The sequence below is a fragment of the Hyperoodon ampullatus genome (genome assembly GCF_949752795.1).
Source record: "Hyperoodon ampullatus genome assembly, chromosome: 2".
Classification (NCBI taxonomy): domain Eukaryota; kingdom Metazoa; phylum Chordata; class Mammalia; order Artiodactyla; family Ziphiidae; genus Hyperoodon; species Hyperoodon ampullatus.
Window position 1 is genome coordinate 61,616,135 of NC_136915.1, and position 18,215 is coordinate 61,634,349.

Genomic DNA, 18,215 nt, shown 5'->3' on the forward strand with positions numbered 1-18,215 from the left:
AAAAAACACATACAAACATGAATAGTTAATCAGGAATACAAATTATTAAATGATTAGAGATCAAATGAGCTTACAAAAAACTGAGTAACACAGGGGTTCAGAAAAGAGAGCAGTTTTCTATAGACAATAAATCGAGACTAGGGGTTTGAGGCTCAAATTTAAATGAAAAGAAAATAAAAAGAATATTTTGGACAGAGAATTAACAGTGGAAACACTAGATTGATTTGAACTAGGGAGGAAAGTTCAAAAGGGAGATCAACAACAGTGGTAAAGGTCATATCAGATTTAAAACTTACACCTCATCTTTGTTAACTAAGAGCTTGGATCACTATAGGATGAATTGGCAATAAAGAACTAAGGGAGTGGCAGTAGAAATCGAAAATTGCTAAGGAAAAACCAACAACACAAACTGTAGAGCAAAAGGGCAATAAGTGAAAGACACATAAATAACAAAATGAACAGTAACACTGGGAGAGGGTTCCATTCAGAGAAGTATAGTTTTGGATATAATGAGTTTAAGATGTTAATAGGCAGCATATTAGAGTTATTAAAATCAAGGATTTTGAAGACACAAAAATGAGCTGGAATCCCACCCAGCTCCACTACCTGGTAGTTGTGTGAATTGGGGCATGTTATTTGTATTATTATCAATTTAACTCACCTGCAAAATGGGAATATGACCACCCAACTCATAGTTAAGAATTCAAGGAGATAGTGTATGGAAAATCTTAGTGCCTAGCACAGTATAAAGGATTCAGTAAATAATAGTAACTATTTTATACTGGGAAGTTCCTAGAGGGCAGTTACAAAAAGAAAAGGAGAGAAATCATATTTAGAGATAATGGTTTAAGAATTCTCTGACTAAATGAAAAGCAATAAAACAGAGGACTGATGACTGAGCCCTAAAAACTACACAGATTTGCCAGGGGGTTGGGTGGAGAGGAGAGAAGGGAGCCAGATATTAATCAATAAGGGAAAAGAAAAAACCAGAGCATCAAGTATCAAGTATCATGACAAGATACAAGACAAGTATCAAGTATCATGACAAGATGCAAGACAAGTATCATGGAAGTGAAAAGGCTGTTTCAATATCATAACAAAGACTTTAAAGGGAAAGAAGCCTGAAAAAAAGGCCACAGATTTTGTTGGTTAGAAATCATTGATGATCTCTGAATAGCAACAGAAGAATAGGGGAAGAAGGGAAACTAACAGTTTTTGAGCATCAGGCAATATGAAAGATGATGTTCTGACCTTGAGAAGTTTACAAAGAGACACACAGGAAGTAGATAATTATAATCCAGGATGGGTGTGGTATGATAGAGGGATCAAGAGGATGGCATAAAAGCACTGAGAAGAGGTTTCTCTGACCCAGACTGGGGTAGCCAAAAAGATGTGCCAGCAATGGTGGTTCCTGGTGGAGAAGTCTAAAAGAAAGAGAACAAAATAACCAAATGAAGGACACTGAGGAAAGTACAATGGTGAGAAAAAGCATGCTGTACTGGGAAACTACAAGTGTGGTGCTATTTTTCCCTTCATGTGTAGCATACATGAAGGAAAAATAGCAAGATACAAGGTAAGAGGGCAAGACACAGAAGAGAAAAAGTAGTTTGAAAGGGTTTTGTGCACTAAGTAGATTGTATTTTACTCAGAAAGCAATGGACAAATATTTTGAGCAATATAATGTTTTAGAACACAAACGTTGGAGCCAGACTGCCCAAATCCTGGCTTTGCCAATTACTAGCTGACTTTGGACAAATTATTAAACCTCTTTTGTCTCAGTTTAGTCAACTACATAACCTCAGAGGGTCGTTGTAAGGATAAAACTGGCTTGTTAACATCAAATACTTAAAATAGTGCCTGACACACAGTAAATATTCTATACATTTTAGTTATTGAGGCTTTACATAGTTCAATCTATTTCAGAGAGGTCATTCTGGTAGCAGTGAGTAAGCTAGGAAGCTATCCCAGTAATCCAAATGAGAAATGATAAGCTATTTCAAAATGGAAGAAGAGAAATAGATTCACGAGATCTTTAGGATTTTGTAATCGATTTGACACAGAGGTTAAGGAAAGCTAAGAAGTCCAAGGACAAATTTCAGATTGCTGGTTTGGGTAATGGTAGTAGATAATGGTGTTACCACTCAAGACAGAGAAAATAAGAAAAATGAAAAAACTGATCAGATTTAAACATACTAAATCTTAGATACCTATGTTTATCCAAGTGGAGGTAGGCAAAATACTATAGATCTGGTGATTAAGAGACAGGTCAGAATTGAAGGTATATATTGGGTGACAGTTACTAGTGTTTATGTGGTAACTGAAGCATCAGGTATGTATCTAACAATTAGACATTAGAGAATACTAATTGTCTACTCAATCAATAATCTATCTCCTGTTCTTTGTTGTAAAAGAACCTCCCTACCAATTTTTGGCTGGACACATGACTTCCTAGATTAAAGACTTCTAGATATCTTTACAGCTAGCTAAATTAGTTACACCTATGTTCTAACCAATGGGATTTGAGCAGTGATGTATGCAACTTCTGACTGGGTATTCAAACAGAACAGGCATGTCCTCTCTTTCCTAAGTACTATTAGGAATTATCATTCCTAATGGTTGGAATGCTAAACAGGTAATAAAACATCGTATACCATGTGAATGAGGGTCAGATCCTAGAAATGGTAGAGAAATAAGACCAAAAAAAAAAAAAAAAAATGGCTAGGTCTGAGATTAACTCACAGAACAAAGAAACCATATAAACTCAGATTTTTCCATGAGAGAAAAATAAACTCCTGTCTTGTTTAAGTTACTGTTATAATCAGCCAAAATTATATCATAACCCATATCAAATATGATATATAAAATGTGATACTACACACAGTAGTATGGCATGTGGCAATGGCTATTAATAGAATGACAAATGGGCTTAATAGGTAGTGACTGTCATAAATATTGTGGCAAAACATTAGGTAAAACAGTGTCTTGTGATCCTGCAGAAGGCAGACAAGCTAATGGAAGCTGTAACAAACAGAAGAAATGACTGAAAAAATTTACCACTGATGCTCCAACCCAGAACCATAGCAAAGGTTAATCACACCTCCACCCAAATCTCTATCTAACTAAGCAGATCATGGTCAATTTCTCTTTCAGAGCACTGCTTAACATTTGTCTACTCTTGCTTCTAGTCTATTTAATACCTATATATATTTAATACCTGTATATACATTTGGCTATAACTGATGTTTTTTTATATATATATAAAATCATATATATGTTATCATATATATATTATCATAGTAAAGACTCATTTTCCTGGCATGATTAGATAATGCGACATGTCATATAAGTACATTTTTTCAGGTAATAAAATTCTCTAAGCAGTTTCTACTATTTCCAATAGAATTCTTTCTAAACTATACATTATATATTCCCCATCTTAGTAGAGACTGTAATGAATCTAATTTAACCTTCCACTGAGCACTTTACTTCATCATTATGAATATCAGTTATTATATTTTAATAAGGTCTTTTTTAGTTTATGTTTATTCTAATTGATCCTTTGTTATATACTGATACTCACAGCTGAACCCATCAGTGTTCCCACTATACTGTTCCCATAACTATCTAATGAAACAGGAAGACATGAAGGCTGCCACAGGACACCAGATGGCTTTCTAAGTTTATTTCCCTAAGTCAGTAGGCTCTGTAACTAAAATGAAATCAAACCTTTCCTACATAATTAAATGCAAACTTTTAATGCCTGTTTTCCTTGAAGCATACAAGAAATAGTTTTGATTTATTGCTAGATTTACTGAATTCTAATATTTTATATGGCAAAGGTTTCTGAAAGTTTAACACATTCATGTATTTTATATCTATATATTCTTATTTTGATTTTATATATTAAAAAAGTACATAATCACTAATAGAGTTTAACTCAATATTCTGTATATATAGCTGGCATACAATTAGTGCTTTTATCAATGACTGTCTAAGGTATAAATGGGGCATTACTCCCCCCTCCAACAATAATTGGTTAGAACAAAGTGGAAAAAAGCACCAAAAGTGGAGGAGCAAGTATCCATAACTTAAAAATTTCTGAACACTTAAATTTTACTATAAAAAATATCGTCAAAATATATACTAAATATTAGAACTGTCTGGAAAGGAGAGGGGAAAGAAGGAGTAGAAATGGCAAAACTAGTTAAAAGGCAAATAATGACTTCTAAGTGTTACCTATAAGCTATTTCTTACAGAAATTAAAACAACTATTTGTCTGAAAAAAAAAAGAAACTCAAAAGCTATTCATTTAGAATAAAGAACATAAATTCATTCTTAAAAGGATATACATTTTTTAAGAACTGAAATTTTATTAAAATGTGGCTTTAAAATATAATATTTTTGGGAATTCCCTGGTGGTCCAGTAGTTAGGATTCCAAGCTTTTACTGCCAAGGGTGTAGTTTCAATCCCTGGTTGCGGAACTAAGATCCCACAAGCCACACAACATGGCCAAAAAAAAAAAAAAAAAATATATATATATATATATATATATATATATATATAATATTTTCATGTCTTTTGAAAACAATCATAATAGTCATACATATTTTCTAAGTTCTTGAAATTTTCAATAATGTTCCAAAGCCAAAAACATGCTTTTTACTAATGTGTTCTCTATACATCATTGAAAAAAACACCACAATACTGATTTTTACTACATTTACCAATAGCAAGGTTCTCTCATTCCTTTTACAACTTCAACTTCACAATATTTTGTAAGAATTGCTAAGATGTGTTGAAAATCTGGATACACACAAAGAAGAGACTTTAACAAAGGCAATCTGGGAAGCAATATACTTAGACCAAGAAGAAGAAGAACTTGGGGTAAGGGTCCAAGAATCAAAACCCATCTTTACTACTTAAGCTTTGTGACTTCAGATATATTAATTTCTTTAAACCTCATTTTCCTTTCTATACAATTGGGCAATGATAGTTATCTCATCAGGTCATTGTGATAATTAAAAATTAAATGAGATGATATATGAAAAAATACTTCACACAATGCCCAGGAACTATTTCCTTTGATCTGATCAGAAGTCAGAAGCTTAATTATTTAATTCATATTATTTTGTTTTATTATACAGGCATCTGGGATTAAACTATGTTTTAATTTCAATGTGCCAAACTATACATGATTAAAATGTCATCTAAAGACCCCTTTACCAATTCAAGTGCATCAAGTTACAATCTCTGCCCTAAAGAGAATTAAATTTGTGTACTCATCCCAAAATGTTTTGCTGCCAAAATTAAACAAAGGTAGCAATAAGCACCACCACAACAAAATCATTTTTTTAAAAAGAACTGTTATAAAATTTAAATCACAATATAGTCCAAAGAAATGGTCTTTATGTCTGGTTAACAATGGGAAAGGGTAACAGCTTTGTCAAAGATTATGCTCATCATTCCCTCTCTTCAATCCATCTCCATTTCTATTTCCTGAGCATATCATATCCTATTACCTCCTACTGATGGAGAGATCAGCAAATACCAGGAGGCTTCTGGAAAATAAAGTCTAGTGAGGCTCTAACCCAAGGACAAAAGAAAAATGAGGACTGTAAAGAGGATCTGGCAGGAAGGGGACACGATCACACTAAACTGGATCACAATTTTAACTTAAACATTTAATGTGGATTCTTAAGCACTTTACATCCTATATTCACTTAACTAAACTATGGTTGATTCACTCAACACATAAACTTTCTAAACATTAAAATAATTTTGCTGGCACACACAGTATCACCATGAATTAGTTGAGACCTGGCATACTATTCTGAAAAGTTTGTCTATCCTGAAAATGCAATCTGGCACAATACCATAGGGGAGAGGCTAAACATTCAAGGAATTCAAGTCTCCTCATAGTAGCCTTTCATCTTTTTCTGACTGTGACTCACATTTTACGCTATAACCCAGCAGTCACACATATGCAAGTAGACACAACATACACCCCTAACACTATTGTTTCATAAAGTAATAAGGACCCATACTATGTGCTCTAGTTTTTCCTTATTCTCTGAATTTAGATTCTACTTCAAAAAAAAAAGTGGGGGTCACAGCCCACAAATCGAATTCATAATCCACTAAAGGGTCCCAATCCTAAAAAATACTGCTATAAAAAATGTAGTAGAATGTTAACATTTGGAAATCATTTTTTTTCTGGTTTTAAAGTCTAAAATTGTTAAAATTAAAAATATTTAAGAAACCCTCCAATTCATCTACTAGAGAAATAAGATTATAGAGCCAAGTTACCTTGTCTCATATAGCTACGTATTTCCTTGATTTCCCTCCCCTTTTCTACTGTCACACAATTCTTTTCATGTACCATGTTTTCAATAAATACATACTGAATAAAAAATTTATGGGAAGGTATAGGCTAGAAATGACTTCATAAAGTAGGTAGATTTTTAGCCAGGTCTTCAAATCAGCATAAGATTTCAGTTGGTGAAGTAGGAAAATGAATATATGCAAAGGGACATGGATTAAAAATTAACACCAGGTTTCATGCTTACAAAACGATTTTAATCTATTTATTAGTGAAGACTCAAAGATCAAGAACAGGTTCACAAAAAATCACCAAAGACCGTATCACAGAAAAATAAAAGGTGATACATAGTAAACAAAACCTATGAGCATACTTATATAAACTCACTGAATGCCAGGAATGAAGTCTACCCCCTCTCTCTTTAGAACATTATAAATTAAAAAAAGTAAAAGTTATACCTCAAAATTCTGCTCCATTATGTTTCCACCTTTACTCAAACTCTCCATAATGGCCTTATTTCGAAGAATATCTTCTTCACTGAGATGTTCTCTTCTTTTTCTTGATTCTAAAACAAGTCCATTCACCAGATAAAAGTCGGCCAAAAAGTTTCCTACCCTTTCCTAAAACAAAATCAAATATTTCAAAATAATAAAGTTTATCTTAGATTTTTTTTAAGTTTCGAAGTAATGCACAGTTTCTTCATAAACATATAACATTTAGATGTAAATAAAATATTCCTCTGGTACTTGAAATTATCAAATTATCTTATACAAAAAATACATAAAATAACACATTTCAAATTTGTAAAGGAAAATTTAAAACACACAAGATGTATGGTAGTTAATCTGCAAATGAATTAAGTCTAAGTAAAAACAACACATAGTATTCCTTTAGAATCTACTCCCAAGTAGCACAAAACTATCTGACAACTTAATTTAGCTAATAGTCAAGTATCATGAGTTACAAGGAGGGGTCAGGGATAATTAATGTTCCCATTTTATAGATAGAAAAAAATGGAATAAAAAGAAATAGTCTTAGTCACATAAAAATTTCTAGTACAACTAAAATTAATTACCTGTTCCAATATTCTCTAACAGGCCCAAACTTCAAGTTACAGTTGCTTGCTTCTTTCAACAAAGGGAGAACAACCAAGTAGTTTTGCTTATCAATATAATTATGTATTTATATTATGGATTGGGGATAGGGAAACTCAAATGGATTAAAAGGACATCAAGAAAAGAGGGCTCCTTCAACATTAACCTTCACCTTTTTTCAGACCCACAGGTGGTCAGTTTGAAATACCTTACCTCGAAAAACATGATCAGTAACTACTGAAAACAAGCTTCCCATTTCTACCTGCATGCAGATCACTTACTCTCCTCTTGGTGCTGTTTTCTGGCATTCCAAAACTAAGTGTTTATTGTTGCTTCCATTTCCACCTTGCTTTTGGTGGCTTCCTTACCAGTCATTAGAAAGCAAGGCATTCTGTACCTGTTTCTACCTACAAAATGGGAACCATAAGCATTACTGACTCCCTCCTTACCTGTCAAAGATTTAAGAAGATCACCTAGACACTCTTCAAGAGCTTTGAGCTGCTTAGCAGTAGCACTAGATGAACAGCAGCTTCAATTTTTATCTTCTCTTGAAGTGATCCTTCTAATGCTGTCCAGAAGAACAGAGTACAAACAAATAAGACTTCAAGCCAACAAATGGATTGCAATGTAGGATCTCACAACTGTGAATCCTATAATGCTACTTGTTGCCAAATAGGCTTAGAGAGGAAAATTGATGAACCTAGATCTCACAGTGAGAATTTTTCTGTGGTTGGGAAACACTCAAGTGATAATGATCAATTTTTGAAATCTTATAATGAAAAAGCATTTATTAAAAATAAATCATATCAATAAAAAAATTTAAATGTATATTCCCCATAATCCAGCCATTCCATTTCTTGCTATCTATAAAAGACAGTGCAAAGGCATGTAAAAAGATAGTAAACATAACATCACCTATAGTGGGAGAAAACTGGACACAAATGTGTGTCCATCTAAATGTCCAAAAATAAGAGACTGGATAAATAAATTACAATATATCCATACTATGGAATACTATGCAGTTGCTAAAAAGAATGAAGTAATACTACTGAAAAGAAAACACTTCTAAGACATTGGGGGAAAAAAAGTTGCAAAACAATAGATAAAATGATACTTTATAAAAAATAAACCTATCAACAACTAAAGCTAAATATTATTATAGATAGATATTTATGTACATAAAGCATAAAGAAAGGTCTGGGGGATATACAGCTGTATAACCTTCTGCAAAGGACTCTGGGATTGTGAGTAGTGGTCAAGTGAGATTTTTCAGCTTTATGTGTAAGACTGTGTGGTGGTTAATTTTATGTTAGTTTGCCTAGACTATGATGTCCAACTGTTCAATCAAACACCAGTCTAGATGTTGCTACGAAGGCTTTTTCTTTTTTTTTTGGCTGTGCTGTGCAGCTTGCAGGATCTTAGTTCCCCAACGAGGGATTGAACCCAGGCCACAGTGGTGAAAGCACTGAGTTCTAACCACTGGACCACCAGGGAATTCCACGAACTCATTTTTTAGATTAATTAAAATTTACATCAGCAGACTTGAAGTAAAGCAGATTACCCTCCATAATATGGAAAGGCCATATCCAATCAAATGTAGGCCTTAAGAGCAAAGACTAAGGTTTCCCAAAGGAAAAGCAATTCTGCCACAAGACTGCAACACAGAAACCCTGCCTGAGATTCTAGCCTGCAAATTTCAAACTCAAGACCATATCAACTCTCCCCTGAATTTCCAGCCTGCTAGACTGCTCTACAAATTTCAGACTTACCAGCCTCTACATTCACACAAGCTAATTCCTTAAAATAAATCAACCTCTCCCTCATCCTTCTCTCCTTCTGTCTATAGGTATATATACATCTATATGCAGATATATACACATACACAGAGAGATATAGAACTCCTACTGATTTTGTTTCTCAAAGAACCCTATTACAGGCTATTTTTGTCTTTCTAATGAGGATATATTCATTTCTACTGTGTGTAATAAAAGATAAATAGAATTCTTAAAATCTTGGCCCTTACCTAATGTGTTACTTATCCTTGACTTTAAAATTTTATAAGATGCTTCTTCATACATGCAACTAAAAAATGTTTGAATATATTTTGAATATATTATATTTGAAATATTATATATTATATAACCTCTTGCTGACAGATGAAATGGGAATTATGGAAAGAATTTACAATTCACTAATGGGGAAACCGCCACTGAGATTTAATTTAATTACAGTGTTGTAGAAATGTAAGCTTATTTAATTTTAGTCAAATATATGGAATACTGAGGGACAGATACTGGGCAAGTAAGTAGTTTAAAATTCTAATAGAAGAAAGAAAAAAGGTCCAGGGAAATGAATGTAAAAGTATATGCTTCTTTGTGGTCTTCCTGAGAAATAAAGCATTAGAAATATAATGGAACCATGTGAAGACATTGTTCCCTGTATAATAATAAGGCAACTAACAACAAGAATATTTTTCAACATAAAATTCAAATGAACTAAACTTTCTCTCCTGGCTTCTGTAGGAATATCTTCCAACTCTGTAACCAACCAATATAATTCCCTATTTGGATTCAAGGAGAAGAGAATAAACTACTTGAAAACAAGTAAGTAAGATACTTCTTTCTACCTGTATTTCCAGCACATTATTTTGGCAACATTAAATACTAAACAATTTTTAAAGTGTAAAAATCTCGACTTGCACATACTGTTTTATCTTCCCGAAAAAGCCATCCTGTTTGGGCACGCGTGAAAGAAATTGATTTGGTTGATAAAGTTGCAGAGTAAATATCGCTACTCATTAAAATGTCAACCTCTTCTTCTGTTTCCATCTCTGACTCCTGGGGTGGGGGCAAAAGGTAAATATAAGAATCTAGGTTTTCAAAGGTTATTAGCGCCACATATGAAAATGTCAACAATTAAAACGTTACAGATTTCAAAAAACAAAAAGGACCAATTCTAAAAAAATGTGAAGTGCTAGTTACTCTAAAAACAATTACAGAAGTGTAAACTTCATATAACTAAATAAGTTAGAATTATAACTAATTATGAATCTAAAAATACAGGACACATAAAAAGTGTACTCACACTCTTCCAGATGTGTAATGGAAACAATACTAGATTACCCATTACAGAAGTACAAAGTATGCAGAGTAATTGTAAAAGATTACTTTAAGAATTAAGTAGACACGTCTGAGACAAAATGCCTGTAAGAAGGTTTTGTTTTCTTTAAGTATAGATGAATCTTACTTTAGTTCTTTTTAATCTAAAGACCCACCACTATGAGCCTTTCTTTCCCAATAGTTTTAAGTGGAAGGAAGGAAGGGAAGGAGGAAAGGAGAGAGGTGATAAGGCAGGAAAAAAGGAAAGGAGGCCACATGGGATCTTCTCTATACACCTTATACAAAGAAAAGAAATCCATAAATATCAACCCATAATTTCCAAACTCAATTTAGCAGCCTTGCTTCAACATATTCCCCAGTGCTGGCATAAAATAATTGATCGATAATTATTTTTTAAAAGAGAAAGCTTTGTGCTTGTTTCAGGGACAGAAAACTAAGAGACCAGGTACAGAAAAGTAAATGAGTAGGTATTAGATGAGGTTCTATTCTAAATATAATAGGCCAAGAGAGATTCTCTGATATTTAGGACCCCAGAATCCGAAGAAAAGAGGGAGAAAAAAGGCAGAACCTAGAGAGTTGACTGGAGAATGAGAACCATCCATAAGGTTTACAATAACTAGAGGCTCTATTTTCCCTACCTCCTGATTTCTAGATTCCCAAGAGGCCCATTTTCTATTCGTCACCACAAACTTTCACCCAGGTATAGCCCATTTCCTTCACCCTTACAAGTGAGGGATAGAAAATCTTGACATTAATGCTAAGGCTGTAACAGGTGAAAATGTATTCCTGGTAACCCAAACTAATTCTGAACACAATTTCCTAAAGAGAAATTTTGACTGGCAGAGATTGTACAGAACTGTTAACCATCATGATGTAAATATATTACAAATCAATTAGGATTTTACGTACTAGCTTGGGAACAACACTATATACAACACTACCTATGAAGAAATTTGCCTTAAGTTTCAAACATCCCATTTTCAAATAAACTTTTGAAACATAACTCTTCTGTAAATCATAGACTATCTCCTAACCACACCATTGAAAAAGACCTGTTGTTAATTACATTCATTCAATAAACATTTAATGAACAATTATTACTTATGTATACATATTAGGATAAAAAACAAGTATTCCCTGCCCTGAGGAGTATTGCTCAAAATCTAGCATTTCTGTATTCTTTTAGACATAAAATACACACACATATACCCTAAATACCAGACCACTGGTGATCTCATTGATACTAAAACATCAGCTAATACTTACACTACTAGCCTTAATCTCTGGCTTCTCTTTTAGTACTATCCTTCCAACTCATCTATTGCCCAGTTAGCTATCCTGCTGTTATTTAAAACATAAGAATTCGAATTATTTAGTACATATACGAGAGTCTAGAATAAGGGTCAGCAGACTATGGCCAGCAGTCAAATCCAGCCCACCATCTGTTTTTCAAGTAAAATTTTATTAGAATACAGCCATACTCATTCATTTATATATTGTCTATGGTGGCTTTTATGTTAATAACAGCAGAGGTGAGCAGTTGTGACAGAGACCATATGACCTGCAAATATATTTAAATATCTAAAATACTGACTCTCTCCCTTTCAGAAAGATTCTGCCAAACTCTAACTAGAATGTACTGATGCTGTATTAGGTACCAGAGACTACAACTAAAAGAACCCCAAACCTCTGAGAAGCTTAGCCAAAAAAAAGAAGAAAGCCATATAGACAAAAACAGCATTAGAAGCTCTATGGTACCAGATTAGTGAGAACATCAAGAAAACAATGGTCACTTGGCAGATGAGGAAGTAACACTAAGTAGGTGCCCCACCAGGGTGAGGGTACAAGAAGAAGGGTATCCTCAGAATTGGAAACAATATGAACAAAGGAATGAAACACTAAATAGCCTGGAAAAAATTGCAAAGAGTTCAGCATGAAGGTATCTATGATAACAGGATAAGAAAAAGGCTGGAAAAGTGAACAAAAGCCAGGTCACAGAAGGAACCATGGCATGCTAAGGAACTTGGATTTCATTCTTCAGGTAATAGGGAACTTTTAAAGTGTCTTTAAGGAAGACAAGTGTCATGAATTTGTTTTCAATGTTCAATCTATCTCCAATATGTGAAATAATTTAAAAGCAGACAAGAAGGGGGCCAGGAAGATCATTTATGAGACTTTTGTGACAGTCCAGTTGACATAATGAATATCTAAATTATGGCAATAACAGCATGAATAAAAAAGGGATAATTATAAGACATGAGGGAGACAAGAATAACCACACATGTTCTCTAATTAGGAAACGTGAGAATACAAGAAAAGATGTCAAAAAAACCCTCCAATTTTTCTCGCTGAACAGAGAATGATGTCAATCACCAAAGGGAAGAAAATGGGAGAACGGGCACCTTAAAGGGAAAATGATGTGTTAAGTCTTAAATAAGCTAAATTTTGAGGTACCTAGGAGACACACACGATATCCATTAGGCATTTAAATAGATAGGTCCCCACTCAGAAGATCTGAGTTACAAATATATACTTGTGAACTATCAACTGATAAGAGGTAGTGAGAGATGTGGGAATGGAAGAGATTATTCTGGCAATTTGTAAAAATGAGAACAACATCAAGCGCATATCAATATTCAAGAAGTGAGCAGACAACAGGAAACAGGCAAAAGAGAGTAAGAAGGAGATATGGGAAAAGAACATCTAATGATCAAGGTCAAGTCACAAGGAAATGCAAATTTTAAGAACTGAGTTATCGATAATAGCAAATACTTCAGAGAAGTCTATATAAAGAGAGGGTTGAAACAAATACACTGATTTCAGCAACAGATTCAATATGAAGGTCATCTAAAACCCCAAACCTGTTTCCTTTTCCAAATGCCCCAATTCTATCAAGTGGCACCACCATCATTTACTCTGTATTGTAGTCTGTTCAGTGTGCAATAGCATCATGCTTAAAAAAACAAGGTACATACCTTAATTTAAAAATACTTTATTGCTGGGACTTCCCTGGTGGCACAGTGGTTAAGATCCGCCTGCCAATGTAGGGGACACAGGTTTGATCCCTGGTCCGGGAAGATGCCACATGCCACAGAGCCACCAAGCCCATGCGCCACAACTACTGAGCCTGTGCTCTAGAGCCATTGAGCCAAAACTACTGAGACCATGTGCCACAACTACGGAAGCTCATGTGCCTAGAGACTGCACTCCGCAACAAGAGAAGTCACTGCAATGAGAAGCCCACGCACCGGCAACAAAGAGTAGCCCTGGTTTGCCACAACTAGAGAAAGCCCACACATAGCAACGAAGACCCAACGCAGACAAAAAATAAATTAAAAAAAAAAACACAAAACTTTATTGCTAAAAAATGCTAACCATCATCTGAACCTTCAGCAAATCATAATCTGTTTGCTGGTAGAGGAGTCAAAATATTTTGAGAATTACCAAAATGTGACACAGAGACACAAAGTAAGCAAATGCTGTTGGAAAAACGGCACCAACAGACTTGTTCAACACAGGGTTGCCACAGACCTTCAATTTGTAAAAAATGCAGTATCTGTGAAGTGCAATAAAGCGAAGTATGCCTATAACCATAAAAACACATATTTTCCCCCCTTCCATTCTCTCCCTTTTCCAATCCATCTTGCGTACTAGCTGTGGGATCTTAGCGATATCATTTAACATTTATAAGCCTCAATTTTTTCATCTATAAAATAGAGATGGTACTATTTAGACAGGTTATTTTAAGGATTTAATAAAAGAGCTTTAAAGTATTTATAGTCCCAGTATGCTGGCATTTAATGCTTAATATATGATAGTAATTGATATACAGTTGGCCCTCCATATCTGCAGCTTCCGCATCTGCAGATTCAACCAACCAGGGATCAAAAATATTTGGAGAAAAAAAAATTCCAGAAAGTGCCAGAAAGGAAAACTTAAATTTGCCACTCAGGCAACTATTTACAAGGTATTTGCACTGTATTTACAACTGTTTACCTAGGCTTTACATTGTATTAAGTATTATAAGTAATCTAGAGATGAATTAAAGTATATGGGAGGATGTGTGTAGCTTATATGCAAATACTACACCATTTTATATAAGGGACTTGAGCATCTGTGGATTTTGGTATCCTTGGGGATTCCTAGAATCAATCCCCCGCAGATACCAAGAGACAAACTGTATACTATTAATACAATGCCACTATCCATAGCACCTAGCAGTGTCTAGCATTTATTAGGTCCTTGATAAATGTTTGAGGAAGAGAGGGAAGGAGGAAAAGTCAAAAAACTATTATATATAAGATGAATTCATTTAAGTTACTTTTAGATCAAATCAATACCTTGTTTAAGAATCTATGACTCTCTATTACAACTGTAACAGATCCTAAATTATTTTATCTGGCTGTTAAGGCCTTCCATAAACCATGTTCCTATGCTCAGTAAGAGAAACCTTCACTGCAGTCAGATAGATTGCTTTTCTGTTTCCCAAATAAACCATTCTTAGTCCTACTTCCCTGACTTTACTCATCCTGTTTCCCCCACAAGGAATGTCTTTTTTTCTTCTCTTCGAATCCAAATCTTCCTTGCTCAGTGCCAGTTAGGAAACTATTTATTTCAATAGTACACATACAAGGTAACTAAGGTCTTGTCAACAGATATGACAGTAGGAGGGTCTAATCTAAGAGATGTTGAGGAAGGGGTCACAAGATGTGGTAAACGTAAGGAAAGGAAATGGTGAAAAATAAAAGCCACAGTGACAAAACAAAATATCGACCTAAAAACATTTGTAAGGCTATCAGTGATACATATAGAGACTAAAAAAGCTTTTTCTTTGGTTTATAAGCATTCAGGGAACAACGGATATAAGATAATGGTGAATATGGTCTCTCAAAGGTCATTGTGGAGGCAATTCCAACATGAAGATATAGTGTTTAGAAGGGGTATAATTTTGTACTTTAAGAGTGAAAAGACGGAGAAAAGAAAGGTGGCCAAAGAGTTGGGAAAAGTAAAACGGTACAGACAGAGAGCCAAGAGAGGTGTTCGTATTAAAGAGATAGAGATGGTTCACAACAATACAAGAAACTAAGATAGAAAGATAAATGGGGACAGGGCCAGAACAGGTTCAACAAATGAGAACTATGAGAAGTTAGGGTTTATTTAACTAGGAGATCATCAGTGAATTAAGAGCAAACAGACTCAGTGGATTAGTCAGGATAGAGAACAGATGATAAAACTTTTTTAAAAAACTAGAGGTAAGAAAATGAAAGCTTTAGGAATGAACCATCTCAATTATGCCTTATGCCTTTTAAAACAATTACACCGAGGCTTGGTTGCATACACAAACTTCTTTTATTTTTTTGGCCGCACCCCGTGGCATGTGGGATCTTAGTTCCCCAACCAGGAATCGAACCCTCACCCCTTGCATTGGAAGGCGGAGTCTTAACCACTGGACCACAGGGTAAATCCCTACAGACTTTTTTAAACCATTTACAGGAATACTGATAAGACAACATGCTCACCTCATGGTGTATTCGCTGATAAACTTTTTGTTCATTGTCTAATACTACAAAAGATTCAGAGGGTGCCGCATCCCCATTGAAAATGAAGCTTAAATCCCCTCGTTGGCACTTCATGTCAGTAAAGTCTATGAGAGTAGTGTCAAGCCTGTGAAAGATGGATAGATGAGAAATTCTGACAAATAAAATTTCAATAAAACTTCATATTAATTAAACAAGTTTTGCTCCTTCTAAACTCAAACCAAGATGCTAATACCATATTTCAAAGTCAAATTTATAGATAAAAGCTAAATTTAAAATCTCATTTAAAAACACCAAAAGAATATTTAAATATATATTCAATTATATCTATATTTCATTTTTCTGAATATATACTTCATTAATCCAGCAAGAAAAAGGTTCCGCATTGTTGATGCATTTCTCTAACTGTACCCTTATTCTCTACCATTTCCTATACTGTAGCTACTCCATAAAAGTTACTTCAAGGGGGAAGGGCAGAAAAGGAAAGCAGACCTGTCTAACATTCTTTGACACCTTCAAGACCAAGTTGCTAGCTCAGCAGAGTACAGCTGACCCTTGAACACCAGGGTTTGGGGTGCTGACCCCCATCCCCTCCACATGTAACTTTACAGTTGGCCCTCCGTATGCACATTTCCACATCCTCAGATTCAACCAACCTTGGATCATATAGTACTGTAGTATGTATTTCTTGAAAAAGATCTATGTATAAGTGGGCCCAAGTAGTTCAAACCGTATTGTTCAAAGGTCAGCTGTATATAAGAGAGGTATAGCCATGGATGGACCACATTCTTAGACTAAGGACTGTGTGTCCACAGTCTTGTCCTTATGATCTGCACCTATGCTTATGCTTGGTACCAAACCTTGCTTCATCCTTCAACTCGATAAACCATTTAACTTACTCTAAATTCTTGGCCTTTCTGCTTGACTTCCCAGATTCAGATTAGCATTCTTTTTCCCAACATTTTCTTTTCCAACATCTCCACAGCCTGAAAACATTATGGATCGTTCCTATGGCAAATATTCATGGACTCACACACTTGTATGTTTGTTATGCTCATTGTAACCAAGACCTGGCATGGCCGACCCAGTGGGTTGGTCTCAGATAAAATATACAAATCACTACTTGCTGAAATTTGGGAGAATAATGAAATGGAAAAGTTCACAAGTACCCTGAAGTGCTTCAATCTTGCACAAGGCTTTGTAGGAGAAGCTGAAAAATGGAACATATTTTGCATGCAAAAGAATAACTAGGGTTACAAATAATTTATCACCAAAACTAGTAGTTTTTAAAAGTGACGGTGATACTGTGAATAATTTTATCAGGACAACAGAGGTGAACAGGGAAATATGGTTATCCTATGTATAAGAGGCTCTTTTCTGAGCCATATAAAATATACACACCCCTCAGAACCGAATAAGAAGTCCTAAAAAAAAAACCAAGTCACCAACTCCTATATGAGTGAACTCTACCTGCTGCTTTACAGTTGAATTCTAGCCCCTGGACCACTTCCAGTGGCCTGCTACTGTACTACTGGTGCCTGTACTACTAAACATATCCTGTTATTGCTTGTACATGTGGCATAAGAGAAAATAATGCCAGTAAAAGGGGCTTATCCCCTACCTCTATAAGATGTGGGCTACTGAAGTTTCAAAAAAGGAACAGATCATTTAACATGCGTGGCCTATTTGGACTCCAAGCTTCAGCTACCAGGGAACTCTATACCCCACAAAAAAAGAAGAAAAGGGCCAGAACAGTCTTTTGCCTCCATTCCCTTCTTGCCTATCCTGGGTGAGAGTAGTAGTGGGTTGCAAGGGGTGGGGGTAGGAATAGTGAGAGAAGGGATGTACAGAGAGACAAAGACAGACTGACACTGGCAACATTTGAGCCCTTAAATCTAATTTTTCATAATGATATAATTTATAATATAATTTTTATATAATTTATCACAATGATATTTTAATGTATTAACTAGTCCTTGGCTTTCAGCTTATAAGCCTAAATACTTTTAATTTTGCCATGTAATTCACGATGAAGAACAAAAAATTCTTTATACAAATGCAAAGATTTGAGTAGAACATGCTCTGTTTCAGATAAAAACTTGAAAAATGCCCAAGTAACAGTGAAAAGGAAATAGGGCCTACTTG

At 34.7% G+C, this 18,215-nt stretch overlaps 1 protein-coding gene across 1 annotated transcript in view; it reads right to left on the reverse strand.

Moving 5' to 3' along the window:
* The window catches only part of ANKRD13C (ankyrin repeat domain 13C), a gene marked incomplete at its 5' end in the record, with an annotated part of 69,221 nt that overhangs the window by 3,679 nt on the left and 47,327 nt on the right, over window positions 1-18,215 (reverse strand). The window contains 3 exons of the mRNA XM_079721072.1: window positions 6,779-6,940; window positions 10,120-10,251; window positions 16,053-16,197. Of these exons, the coding sequence (XP_079577198.1) occupies window positions 6,779-6,940; window positions 10,120-10,251; window positions 16,053-16,197 (439 nt within the window). The remainder of the gene's footprint in view (window positions 1-6,778; window positions 6,941-10,119; window positions 10,252-16,052; window positions 16,198-18,215) is intronic.